Source organism: Anopheles merus, chromosome 3R, assembly GCF_017562075.2.
Source record: "Anopheles merus strain MAF chromosome 3R, AmerM5.1, whole genome shotgun sequence".
NCBI classification, from domain to species: Eukaryota; Metazoa; Arthropoda; class Insecta; order Diptera; family Culicidae; genus Anopheles; species Anopheles merus.
In genome coordinates this window covers 10761679-10774139 of record NC_054084.1, presented here as the reverse complement: position 1 = coordinate 10774139, position 12461 = coordinate 10761679, and the positions used below count along the sequence as shown (strand labels likewise).

The window sequence follows — 12461 nt, the reverse complement described above, 5'->3', positions numbered from 1 at the left end:
CTGTCCGTCATGAGCTAAAGTCCCTAACTATCTGATCGGCTCTCTATTTGCAGAGAATATAGAGCAAATATACGCAGAACATATAAATGTCGTTTGTGATCGTCACCAACTTCACATGTCGCGTGCCGTGTGTATGAACTGTATTCGTGCCGTGCGGCCTACTCTATGTTAATTTATTTTAACTGCGTTTAAGTTTATGTTTATAATTGTGTATAGCTTTTATGTAACCTCGTTTCGAGAGGGCCTAATAAGACCCGTTGAATTTAACAAATAAATATCAAATATCAAATATCAAATAGTGTGTAGATACATAGTATGCTGCTTAAAGTAAATAAATAAGTCATAGTCAGCCATAACTGTAATAGATGTCCATTTGTGGCTTATGGCAGGCGTATACTGACAACAGTTTTGGCGCCAAATGAAGATAAACCTCTTAAAGCTTGACAGATAAGAGCGATAATTTAAAACTTTGTGGTTAGTTATTAGTTATTTCAAATTATTTCCATATCTATTTTTTCTCAAAAAATTCGCGTAGAACGTTACGCCATGTAGAAGAAGCTTTTGAAAATGATCGGTTATTGAAATCAACACTATTATTCACGGCTCACTATAAATGAAAGAATAAGAGATAACATGTCATTAAAACTAATTGACTGAATACGCTTTGAAAGCTCTTCTCTCAATAGTACCTTTTAATTTTTTTATTATTCAGGAGGATCTCAATAGTACTTAACACATTAAAATATGTCGGTACACGTCTGCTAAAATGTGTGAACAAGCTATGAAAAGCAAACAAGTCCGATGATCGCAGCGATCAGAGCAAGCAAAAATCACAAACTGTAATAAAGCACATTATAATCAACCTGTCATTTCTAACCAGCCCAATAAACTGATCTAAAAGATAGGTCAAACAAATTGAATTATATTAATTTACGACCCGAAAGGCCTCGGTCAGTAGACGGAATCGTCCAGCCATCACTAAATCAAACATTCTCATGCAGATAAATCCACCTGCCTGTTGGTGCTCTCACTTTCGTCAACCACGCGTGTCTAAGCGATCGGAAGTGCTGTTTTGGATTGTGGATTTCTAACACGGATTCACCCGTGCGTCCTTCACGCGCTACTGCGAACGTCCTTTTGGGTGGTATAATTTCAGCACTGGGTGCGTATAGCCGAAGTGAATGTGGTGTGGCGCTAACATATTCTGAAGTTCCTCTCACTGTTCTTCATGATAAGCAAACGGTGAAGAAGACACCATGGCTGGAAACGAGAACATCGAGACAGTATAAAACCGCACTTCTGCCAACGGTAAGGCATCAAACAGCCTCGAGCAACATCGTCTGCAGCACATTTGCTTCCAAGCTAGCTTCCAAACTAACTCTAATCAACAACCATCATCATGAAGGTAAGCGATCAGTTTGCAAGAAGTAGATCCCGAAGGATTCAGTTTCCATTTCCTCTTTTGTCTAGGTCTTCATTGCATCGATCGCTCTGGTTCTGCTGGCCGTCGCTGAAGCTTCCTACCTGCCGTACGGTGGTGGCTTGGTTGGATACGGCTCGACCTGGCCGGTGACGACCTCGGTCGCATACCCATCGTACGGACTGTACGGCAAGTCGGTGCTGCCGCTGGCCACCGCCAGGTACGCCTATCCGTCGGTGTACAACAGCTACCCACTGGTCAACAAAGTCGTTTCGTACGCCGCACCGGCTAAGGTGGTGAGCTATGGCGGTTACGGCTATGGCGGTTACGGCTACGGTGCCGGATATGGCTACGGTGCCGGTTACGGCTACGGATTGGGCTACGGGAAGGTGCTGCCGTCGAAGTACTACCTGTAAGTGGTGGGATGTGTTTGTGGCACAATCGAACAAATGGACAACCGGAGCAACCTGGAAACAGGAAAATAATGTACAGACAAACAGAATTTGTATAAAAAAAACAGTTTTAAAATAAATCAGCAAAAGCAACATTAAAATATTATGTTTTTTTTTCTAAAATTATTTTTTTTCTAAAGTCAATATGAGAAAGAACTAATTTTACAAAAAAAATTAAATAAAATAAAAACCAAGCAATTGTGCATGTAATTAAAAAAAGTTTATCTAGTTTATTTTAGGCATGTCTTCAAAAAGTTCTAAACGATTATTTTAGTCTCCAACTTCTTGTTAGGATAGCTTCCTACGCGATCTTTTTGCCATTATGTATTCTATTTGGCATAGCGTTCTATGTGCACATGTCGGCATATACAGGCTTTCGAGACTTTTCCAGTACCACGCAGCAGTCTTGATACGGGAGGACGGCCCATATGAGGTTTGAACCCATGACGGGCATGTTGTTTAGTCTTTCGATCTGACGGAGCCGCCCATATGTCATCAACGTCAATTTGCAACTTAGCCCATGCTACGGGAAGAGGAGCTGAATGCAACTGAATTGCAAAGTCAACCCATGCTATGGAAAAATGGTTCAGATGGGAATCGAACCATAATTGGCATTTTAACCATAAGTCTGTTCATGATTTTACTATCAGGACACCAAAAAATGTCTTATTATGAATATTACTAGCATATATACATGTAAACGGATAGGAATTCAAGAGGATTCCTGTTTATTGCGAAGCTTTATATGAACAACTTTTGGGTTAAAAGTGGAGACATTGTGAGTAAATAGCGTTAAACATATGTTTCTTCTAGAAAAGTTCTCATATTTTACATCAGTAAATGGTCTGAGTTGAAGATCTACTTAAGATGTTGAAGATCTACTTAAGATGTTGAAGATGTCCTGATTTCAAGAAAATATTACTACTTCAGTTATGATACGACTCAACTCTAAGTAAAAAAAAAACTCAAAATGTGTTATTTTTTATAAAATGCTTTGCATTATTGCCTTTATTCAAGCACTTTGCATGAATGCAGTGGAAACGAAAACAGATCGCAAACGAACGAACTACTTAACAGCTAATGAGTATGTTATCACTTGTTCAGCGGATTTGCACACGGTGTGGGATGATGAGTTCCGGTTGAATGTTTGGGTGCGGTCTGGGTGTACTCGGACTTAGATGGTTCCCGGGGCCGGGGCCAGGTTCAGCTGCTGCTGAGAGACAGCATGTCCAGGCAGAGGCGCGACATGCACAGCACCACGGGTGGCAGTGACCGAGGTGGCTCCAGGGACAACACCGGCATGGTGAGCAACCGAGGCAGCTGGGGCATGCGGAGCGGCCAGGATGGCAGCGTGCGGGGCGGCCAGATAAGCGCCAGGGTGAGCGTACGTTGGGTAGGCGGCATGAATGGCTGCCGGTGGCCACGCAGCAACCGGGTAAGCGGCCGGAAGTCCAGCGTATGGCCAGCCCCACGGAAGCACACCAGCCTCCGAGACGACGGCAAGGGCGAGAACAACGGCAACAACGGCGACCTGTGATAATATAGAGCGGGAGCGTTAGTGCGCTCGAAGGTGAGAGTGTTGCGTCCCATCCAGGACGAAGGAACCCACCTTCATGATGATTGAGTTGGGTGGTGTTTGGTTTGGTGCTACTGAACACTGAATTACTCTTGCTGGAGATCTGTTCGATCGAACGCTTGGACTGATTGTGATACTATTCCGAGCGTTTGGTATGGGTTTTATACCTGCACCGTCCAACGTCAGCTCCCGAGAATGCTCTGGAGCCATGCGCCAGAACGGTGGTCCAACTCCAGGAAGGACATGGTACGAAGAGGCAAACAACCACGCCGCTCGATCGCGTTCCGTACGATCGCGGTTACACTTTTACCGCCGCGATTGCTAACCCGCAAACCCTAACCTATCGAGCAATTAATGGTCCGGCGCGACCTCTCATCCACCGACGAAAGCCCCACGCGCTAATGCTCCACATTCCACGATGCCTGCACCCTGTACAAGAATACATAGCTCAGCTGGCAGCTGGTGGACCCAGATGGACGATGGCGTCGGTGTTTTGAGGTATAGAAGGAAGTGAAAGAACCCACCCGTCGGTAAATTCTGATGTAACACAGACACTATCGCTGTAACTACTCGAGCAAATCGTTCGGTGAGAGTTGGGGACAATTGCCCGCCTTTTTTCAAGTTCAGTGATCCGTTTGGGTTAAGGCGCAAAGCGCACCAGGTCCAGTACATAGCAAATCGCGTACGTCAATCGCGCAAGTCTTCGCCGGCCAGAAGTGTACGCGCGTATGTAAATCGAGCATTAGTTTCGAGCATATGGTCAAATGGCCCCACCGCATGTGTCCGCATTCTAGAGCTGCCGGGGTGCTCTCGAGTGGGACCTTCGGGTTCGCGATCGGGCCAAAGTGAAAGAACATACCGCTGGTGTATATAGGAAAAAGCTTTGCCAGGGTGTTGTTGGTGTCGCTCAATGAGTGCGCCGGCTTAGTATTGCACCCATGTTGTTGTTTTTTGTTGTTGTGTGTGTATGTACCTTATTCTCAACTGCACCCCGCATGACGCTGGTGTTCGCAAGGTGTTGTTGGTGGTGGGAGATCATGCACATGCACAATTGCACCGGGTGCACATGCGCGCCAAACGGTACCGAGGTCGAGGCGTACCGTTGGCGGCCGGTATCTGATCGGTCGCCGTTGGTTTAGGCAGGCAGGAGTTTCCGTATAAAAACCGGCAGGCGGTCCTCGGTAAGGCATCATAACCTCCACAACCGTTCCAAAGTAACCACCCGAAACAACCGCTCCCATACCAAAACCACCAAAATGAAGGTACGTTTTGCCAAAACGGAGTGTTTTGTAGACGGTTTACGTCATTAAAACAAAAACTTTCAATATTTTTTGGAAAAAATATCAAAATTTCCCAAAATCCACTAACTTACTTTTGTTCCTTCCCCAACCCACAGTGCATGGTAGCTGCAGTCATCTTGGCCCTGGCCGTCGTTTCGGAAGCTGGACTCCTGCCGTACGGTGGCTGGCCTTACGGTCATCTGGCCGCCCCGACCGTCATCCAGTCGAATGTGCTGGCCCACCCGTACGGTGCGATCTCGCACGCCGCCATCCACGCTGCTTACGCTCCGCATGCTGCCATCCTGGCCGCGCCGCACGCTGCCATCCTGGCCGCTCCCCATGCTGCCATCTTGGCCGCTCCGCATGCCCCAGCTGCGTCGGTCGCTCACCATGCTGGAGTCGTCCCTGGAGCCACCTCCGTCACTGCTACCCGAGGTGCTGTGCATGTCGCGCCCCTGCCTGGACATGCCGTCTCCCAGCAGCAGCTGAACCTGGCCCCGGCCCCTGGCACGCTCTAAGCCATCCCACCTAGTCAGTGTGCCCCCGGTTCGGGTGCTCTGGAACATTCTATCTCTTACCATCTGTCGTCTATCGCTATATTGTTCTAAAGTTACGCTATCCCGATTTGAATGGTAGAGTTACATCGTTCGACCCCCCACTTCATTCGGACCTGGAACGCGCGTGTGTGTGTGTTTGAATAAAACGAACAAACCAAAATTGGTTTCATTTTTCTCATTATAACTAGATGCACAATTTATTTTGGGATCAATTTTGAAAGAAAATTAAATCGAAAGTGCCAAGTGAGGATGATCTCGATCCTCGTGAGATTTTGTCAAACGGAGTTCACTATACCGTCAATTGGAGCAAGAAGAGCCTTGTATGGTAGAATGTCACAGAAGACGATCATTATTTGCTATTATGCTTATTAATAGAACAGGAATGGTTTGTTTGTTCGTGATCTACTGTTCATCTACTGATCATGTCACTGTATTACTTCTCACGCTACCAAGGTAAGCAAGTCGTTCTGTCCGGCTAAGGGTTTGGTTCAATAAAGCATCACGGCATGTCGTATGCTAATTAAGGTAGTTAACAATGTATCGGACTGCATTACATTTATTGGCTGCTTGGTGATCCAGTCAAGTGAACATTAGAAGTATCGTATTCAAGTAATTATATGCATTCATTAAGACTTACAATTAGTGCTTTAGAAGCAAAACTAGTACTTCAAACACAAACAGCAGTGACTGTGTTAAGTTGACTTACGATCGATAACTCTCTTTCAATACCATAAGATGATCGCTGTACGGCATAATGTACCCTTTATTTTCTATCGCTGTCGTACTTTCTCGTGAAAGGATATGGAACTGAGACGGAGTGCTAACACTATCCGTCAAGCGAAATCGACTGTCAGGACGTTTAACATATCAACAAGGAAGGATGGATTGAATTGACAATCCTGACCGACCTAAACCATGGTTTGGTCTAAAAGTAAATCAAGCAGTTCTAGCTATAAGTTGGTTATAGCTTTATGAACCTTGTATAGTTCATAAAGTAATGTGATGGATCTGGGCTGTTCCATATGAATAACAAATGATTGAAGCAGCTTAAAATATCTGGGTGTCAAGTGAAGCTCGAAGTTTATTAATAGAAAAGGCACAAGTAATTGGAAGTAAGGTCAACATCTGCTTGGTAATGAGCGTTGAGTTCAGATCCAGTATGGAACAAGTTGCCCCTCATTTTCCCGATGATCCTCTTCTAGTGTCGGAGAATTGATTGATTAAGACAGGTTTATATTGAGTATAATCACCATGGAAGAACTTTTGGTTGTGTTCATAGCGTTTCTTTACGATTTATTATGTCAATCTTCAATTCCGTACAAATAATAGTAAATTGCACTCTATATTATGATCTAGATCCTATAAGTAGTATATGTGTAGCTTGTAGGTATCAGTATAACACTGAATATCTTAAACTACAAGCAACCTCCCGATACTGTTACTGTCTCTAATCGCACCCGGACACTGCAGACTACCTTAACAAGGACTCGACGTAAATTGTAAACTGTAACGCCAAGGTATTGACGGAAAGAAAACCAGTACTCCTGCCTGCATTGGAACTGTGTGCTGAGTCACAAACAAGTAACACTGGATCTAGTTCTACTAGCGCAAACGACCTTAGTATGAACCGTAACAAATCTTGATAGCAGTTGCGTTGTTATCGGTAAGAATAAACCATGGTTAAAGCATTGTATGAAATACACAAAAAGCTGATTCAAATGTAAAATATGATCGATAGTTGTTACTTAAAATGAGTCATCTAACGTTAGGTTTTCAGAATGGTTTAATTCTCGTTCTAAGCACATGTTCTGTTGACACCGTTTGTCACATTAAACTCCCACACGTGTGCAACACGGATCTCGAGCCCCTCAAAAGGCATTGCACTTCAGTTTGCATTGTGAGGGGCTTGTGTTGTTCCAGTTCTTTCAGATTAAAAACACAACCCATGTAACTTCCTTCTTGAGTGGAGCCGCCGAAGGTGTGAAAGCTTAACGCCCAGCCGCCTGTCGCCAGCCCCGGCATGACTAATGCCGATAAAGAACGGTTCAACGACAGGGGGAAAGCAGGCTATTGGTAGCAACTGCACGTTGGGCACCAAATCATAAGCACTGGTTTGTCGCGCGTGGGCCAAGCTATCGATTAATGGAAGTGAGAAAAGGCACCAGCCGAGCATACTGTCCCGATTGACTGTGAACTTGCGCAGCCGTTTTGTGTTTGGTTCTTGTTCTACCGCCGGGATATATAGCGTGGCGGACCAATGTCAAGCCGGGGCGGGAAACTAGAAATGGACCTAGAAATGTGCACTAGAAATTAAAAGACACCCCACGGATTGATTGTGGCGGCGTGCAATGTTCTAGCCGTACGGCTTGCACATTTGCAAACTAAACCCTGCCCCGAAGCGTGAACTTGGGTGGAGTCCATATCCTGGAGTCTACGGGTAATGGAAGAAAAATAAAGCCACATTGCCATAAAAATGGGTGCATGCTGGTCGGGTCGGGCTGCCGTTTGTTGTTGTGGTTGCTTTTTTTTTTATACAATGTCACATTCTGGTTCTGTAGGTCGTCCACTTGTGGGAGGCGGCCTAGTTCTCTAATCAAAGCAAACAAAACCACGGAAACTTCATAAGGGTATAAAAGGCTATGGACAAGAAGTTAGAATTGTTACTTTAACTCATTTCCTCGTCCAGTTCGGGACAGAACGCCGGAGTAGCAGCAGCAAAGCAACACCGATGGATGTAAGTATTCGACCGAAGAAACAAGCAAAAGTTACCGGAAAACGTGTAGTGTTTGTGCTCAAGTGACGTTCTCAATTGGTTTCCTTCCTTCCGAAACAAAGCCCTACAGCAGAGTGCTCCGAATTGCACTAGCAATCGGTATCATGTCATCGTTTGTGGGCCGCATGGACGCATCGTTTCCCGGTTTGTCGCTGGAAGGATGGCCTTACTTCTATCCACTCGGACCGTGGCACGATCACACCCCAATCCAACCGTACAACGAGCCCGTCCCAATCATTCCTGTTGTGGCAGCGCAGCTGGCGGAATATCCTGGCGCGATGTCGATCGCCGCAACACGAGGCGCTGTTCATATAGCACCACTTCCAGGACATTCGATTTCACAGTTCCAATACAACCTGGACGGTCCACCGGGGACGTACTAGAACACACACACACACACACACACTCGTACATAAAACACACGCAACACTGTTCACTTAAAACTTAGTCAATAAACAGCTGTATTTCTCGCAGAACTCTCCCACCGGAACACAACACTGGCTGGTAACTGATTTGCGTTGATTTGTTTGAGAAGCTTTCAGGCATTAGCGTGGGTCCTGTGCGAGAACCTTCTTCATGAGCGCCGGTGCAACGTAGTGGTTGGTGCTGTAGCCTTGGCCCTTGATGAACACGTTCGGCACTGCCCAGGGGCCCGGCTTACCACGGTGCACCGGGACGTACGCCACGAGCGACGAGGAGGGAGCGATAAAGCTAAGGTATCGATCGTCGGGCAGGAACAGATCCTGCTGGTGTTGGGTGGGCTGGTGAAAGTATTGCTGTGGGTGCGACTGTTGGTGTGGGAAGTGCGGCAGTGGTTCCGTGGGAAAGTAAGGATGTGAGTGTGTAGTGTCGGGAAAGCGCACAATCGGATGTTCCTGTAGAAGGTCCGTTTCCAAGTTCTCGAAATAGCGGGTCCGTGGGAAGTATCCTTCATCGAGCGGGTGTACCGGTACGTACGGTGTGAAGAGTGCCAGGTTGGTGGAGTGTGCCGCACAGTTTGTAACGACAACACACAACAAAACTGCTACAAAGAGCTGTAAAAAAAAAGGAAAAATCGAACGGTGTCAGTGAAGTGAACCAAGCAAAGTGTCAGTAAAGAGTATCTTACCTGCATGGTTTCTTGTGATGGGCGGCTGTGTGTCTTCAGAGAGAAAAGCCCCTTCGAATGTGGGTACCGTGCCGAGCGGTCAAACACAAAGTGGATCATCCTCAACGCTGGTGATCTTGTTTTATAACGAAAGAAATGTCGAATCACAGTGGCCCAGTGTGTAAAGCGGATGCGTCTGCGCAATTGATCCTTACGCAATCTGGATCTGCGTCGGTGGTCCATGCGAGTGCATCATAAAACAGGTGGAACATGGTGAACCTTTTGCGCGTGTGTTTGTATGTCTGTGTCAGTGTGAGTTTGAGGTTGCGAGGTGGAAGATGTTGGGCGCGATACCTACCCATGCCAAGTTCAGCCGAGGGTGAAAGTTATGCGTAAACTTGACCCACAACTGGAGTGTAGCGCCATACTATGTGTGTTGGTGAATGTTGTCGGGAAAGATAAGATAGTTTAGAGTTTGTTTTCTGCACGAAAACAAAGGTAAGATGGAGTCTAATGGGAATGTTGCATGAATGAGGAGCCTCGCTAATGATCTATTACGTCGAAAAGATCGCTCTGTTTGCTTGAATTATGGATTTATTTGCAGATTTAAAATAAATTCGGCAGAGTTTCGGTAATACAAGCTCGTCCTAACCGCGTGCCATAATACGAACAAGTTTGACTAAGCAGGCACGGCTCCCGGTTGGACAAGCATCACTCAGAACACATGCGCGCGAGCGCGGCGATCTATTCGGATCCTGGAGCAGGGGCCAGGTTCAGCTGCGTCTGCGACACGGAATGTCCTGGCAGTGGGGCCACGTGAACAGCGCCACGCGTTGCCGAAACGGCTGTCGCTCCCGGTGCTGGAGCAAGCGCAACAACGGTCGGTCCGAGGGGAGATGGTGCCAGCAGAAGGGTAGGCGTTCCGTTGACATCTACCGCAACCGGTGCCGGCAGGGCATGGACGACCGTTGGCGGTGGGTTAGACTGGATCACGGTTGCACCGGGAACGGTAAGTCCTGCAGGGAGCGCGAACGCATATCCCGGTGCAAGAGCAAGCGGAATTACTGATCCTTCAGCGATCAGCGCGGTCGCGGCAAGCACGAGAACTGCGATGCACTGTGAAAAGATGGGCGTTGTTGTACCTAATAATCCTTTGCTGATTGTAGCTCCATCAATACATACCTTCATGGTGATATCTTTGGAGTAGAGCACTAAAACACGAGGAAAACGGAGGCTTTTAACTTGCAATTGCAACACACTTCGTTCGACACTGCAGTTCAGACTCTGATGATCTACGGTACTATGAGTCTTGTATTTATATCTAACCCCTGGGGATAGAGGGGACCTATCTGGCTAGGGTGCTCCTAGGGAAGAAGATTTCCACACGGGGGCAGTTGGCCGGCAAAGATGCTGAATTAATTACCCCCCCCCCCCGAGCCGTATGTATATCGCTCAAACTTGGCAGAACATTTCATCAGCATTTTGAAGTGACCGTGCGGTGCACGAGATGGGACGCTCCATTTTAGGACCGGTTCAATCCAGCAGGGTTTGGCGGTGGAATTAGATTACAATAATTATTAGCATACATTACATACAAGTACCGCTGACGGTGGGGCTTGTACCGTGCCACGCGTCAGAACAGACGCCGAGACATCTGATCGGACGACGTAAGGAAGTGTGTGATGTAACGCGACATCAGCTGGCTGGGTTTGGTATTGCCATGTGGGGCGGCAGGCGAAATGTATTCTAACACCGATTGATGACGTCGGAATTCTAAAATCTCTGTTGATATCTTGACGATTCTGTGGCTGGACAGATTGGAAACACTTTATAGGCACACCTTAGAAACCAGATGCTACAACAATCTGGTTTATTTGCAATTCTTGGCCATTGTAAGGGAGAAACACCGTTATCGCTAAGTGCTATAAAAGCAGAATTCAATTGTTCTGCCATGGGTAGTTTGTTTGGATTGTTTGGAGCCGTCAGGTTACTGGTTTTATTTGGAGTTTTGTGTGGTTATCCATTCTCTAGAAGAAAATGGAAATACAGAAACCTTGAAAAAAATCGGAAATAAAATCTACAGATATCTTCCTGATAACAAGTTTGTCAAATTTTTGAAAATTGCAATCAAAAGCTGCTAAAACTTTTCGGATTTCAGAACAATCAAGGATCAAGAGGTCTCATTAGAACAATGAAGTGTCTCTGCTAAATTGGTTGGAATGAAGCTGTGAATCCATTTTTCCCTCAGTATCTCTCCATTGTATCTCAACAACTTCTTAAAGATCAAGTCAAAACTGATCACTGAAGATCCTTGTTAAGATCATTTTATAATGTTCATCGGAACCTAGAAATATTCAACAAAATATCACAAAGTCCTATTATGGCTCTAAAGTGCAACAAAATATACCACGTAGTGTGCCACATTCTTTACGGCAGTTGTGGAGCACGTTCTAACTAGGTATTAATGCTTCCAAGTGCTTTGTGTTATTCTTTCTGCTATTGACCTTAACCACTAAGTAGATGTATGGTATTGAAACTACTTCATAGTTAGACCAGCCGTGTACTATTAGCATTGTAAGGTCCACTACAATTATGTCTCTATATATCTTTATGATTGACATGTAGACAGTTAAAGCGCATCAAGGGAAACTAAACTGGCTGCCCCATGTCCCATATAACCACCCTGATAAAGACTTAACTATACGCTTTAATGCTGCAACTGATCTTTTTTTCATTCTTGAGCCTCAATTTGACAAAAAGCTTAACATCTCGAGCTCCAAAGACGCCAAAGCATTTTGCGCCAATATTTCAACAACCGCCGCTACAAATCGGTACAGCGAACGATTAATTGTTCGGCTGACTGTATTTTTCCGAGCTAATACCTTTTCTTACGAGCCGCATACTTCATGCTTAAGGCGTAGTACGACAAATGTGCAAGGAATTGTAGTTACAAACCCAAACAAGAACGAAAAAACGAAAAAAAACAAATCCCTCGTAAATCTGCTCGACCCACTCGGACACCCTGCACGGTTGAGCGGCTGGACAAGTTTTATTGCTCACGATAATGCTACGAGGTAAAAAAACGCACAAACTAAATAAGAAAATACCAACGCCTGCACCACCATGCACGCCATACGCTGAAATGCAAAGCCATTGATCTGCAGTGAGTAAGCCGTGAAGGCGCTCGAAAAACAGGCAAGCGGTAGTTCTGGTACATTCCACTTCCCGCTTCCAAAGGTGCACCGTTTTCGCAGCACTTGAAAAAGGTACTACTGCTGCTGCTGCTGCCCTCTACCACTGTGGCACCCTTCCCTTG

At 45.9% G+C, this 12461-nt stretch overlaps 6 protein-coding genes across 6 annotated transcripts; 3 read left to right on the top strand and 3 right to left on the bottom strand.

Annotated features, from left to right (window-relative positions):
- Positions 1–1295: 1295 nt before the first annotated feature.
- On the top strand, positions 1296–1973 carry LOC121596406 (keratin-associated protein 19-2-like). The gene is made up of 2 exons (XM_041921311.1): positions 1296–1405; positions 1471–1973. Exons 1-2 carry the CDS (start codon positions 1400–1402, stop codon positions 1834–1836), a joined length of 372 nt encoding a protein of 123 aa, XP_041777245.1. The 5' UTR covers positions 1296–1399; the 3' UTR covers positions 1837–1973.
- Positions 1974–2850: 877 nt separating this feature from the next.
- LOC121596674 (adult cuticle protein 1-like) lies at positions 2851–3577 on the bottom strand. Its single transcript, XM_041921808.1, has 2 exons — positions 3482–3577; positions 2851–3403 (listed from the first exon to the last, which is right to left on the bottom strand). The coding sequence occupies exons 1-2, from the start codon at positions 3485–3487 to the stop codon at positions 3047–3049; spliced, it is 363 nt and encodes a 120-aa protein (XP_041777742.1). The 5' UTR covers positions 3488–3577; the 3' UTR covers positions 2851–3046.
- A 1057-nt stretch (positions 3578–4634) lies between these two features.
- On the top strand, positions 4635–5460 carry LOC121596738 (adult cuticle protein 1-like). Its single transcript, XM_041921940.1, has 2 exons — positions 4635–4710; positions 4845–5460. The coding sequence occupies exons 1-2, from the start codon at positions 4705–4707 to the stop codon at positions 5244–5246; spliced, it is 408 nt and encodes a 135-aa protein (XP_041777874.1). The 5' UTR covers positions 4635–4704; the 3' UTR covers positions 5247–5460.
- A 2503-nt stretch (positions 5461–7963) lies between these two features.
- Positions 7964–8560, top strand: LOC121596907. Its single transcript, XM_041922297.1, has 2 exons — positions 7964–8019; positions 8121–8560. Exons 1-2 carry the CDS (start codon positions 8014–8016, stop codon positions 8439–8441), a joined length of 327 nt encoding a protein of 108 aa, XP_041778231.1. The 5' UTR covers positions 7964–8013; the 3' UTR covers positions 8442–8560.
- LOC121596908 lies at positions 8506–9363 on the bottom strand. The gene is made up of 2 exons (XM_041922298.1): positions 9167–9363; positions 8506–9092 (listed from the first exon to the last, which is right to left on the bottom strand). The coding sequence occupies exons 1-2, from the start codon at positions 9263–9265 to the stop codon at positions 8604–8606; spliced, it is 588 nt and encodes a 195-aa protein (XP_041778232.1). The 5' UTR covers positions 9266–9363; the 3' UTR covers positions 8506–8603.
- A 354-nt stretch (positions 9364–9717) lies between these two features.
- On the bottom strand, positions 9718–10433 carry LOC121596569 (adult cuticle protein 1-like). Its single transcript, XM_041921623.1, has 2 exons — positions 10328–10433; positions 9718–10261 (listed from the first exon to the last, which is right to left on the bottom strand). Exons 1-2 carry the CDS (start codon positions 10331–10333, stop codon positions 9890–9892), a joined length of 378 nt encoding a protein of 125 aa, XP_041777557.1. The 5' UTR covers positions 10334–10433; the 3' UTR covers positions 9718–9889.
- Between the last annotated feature and the right edge of the window lie 2028 nt (positions 10434–12461).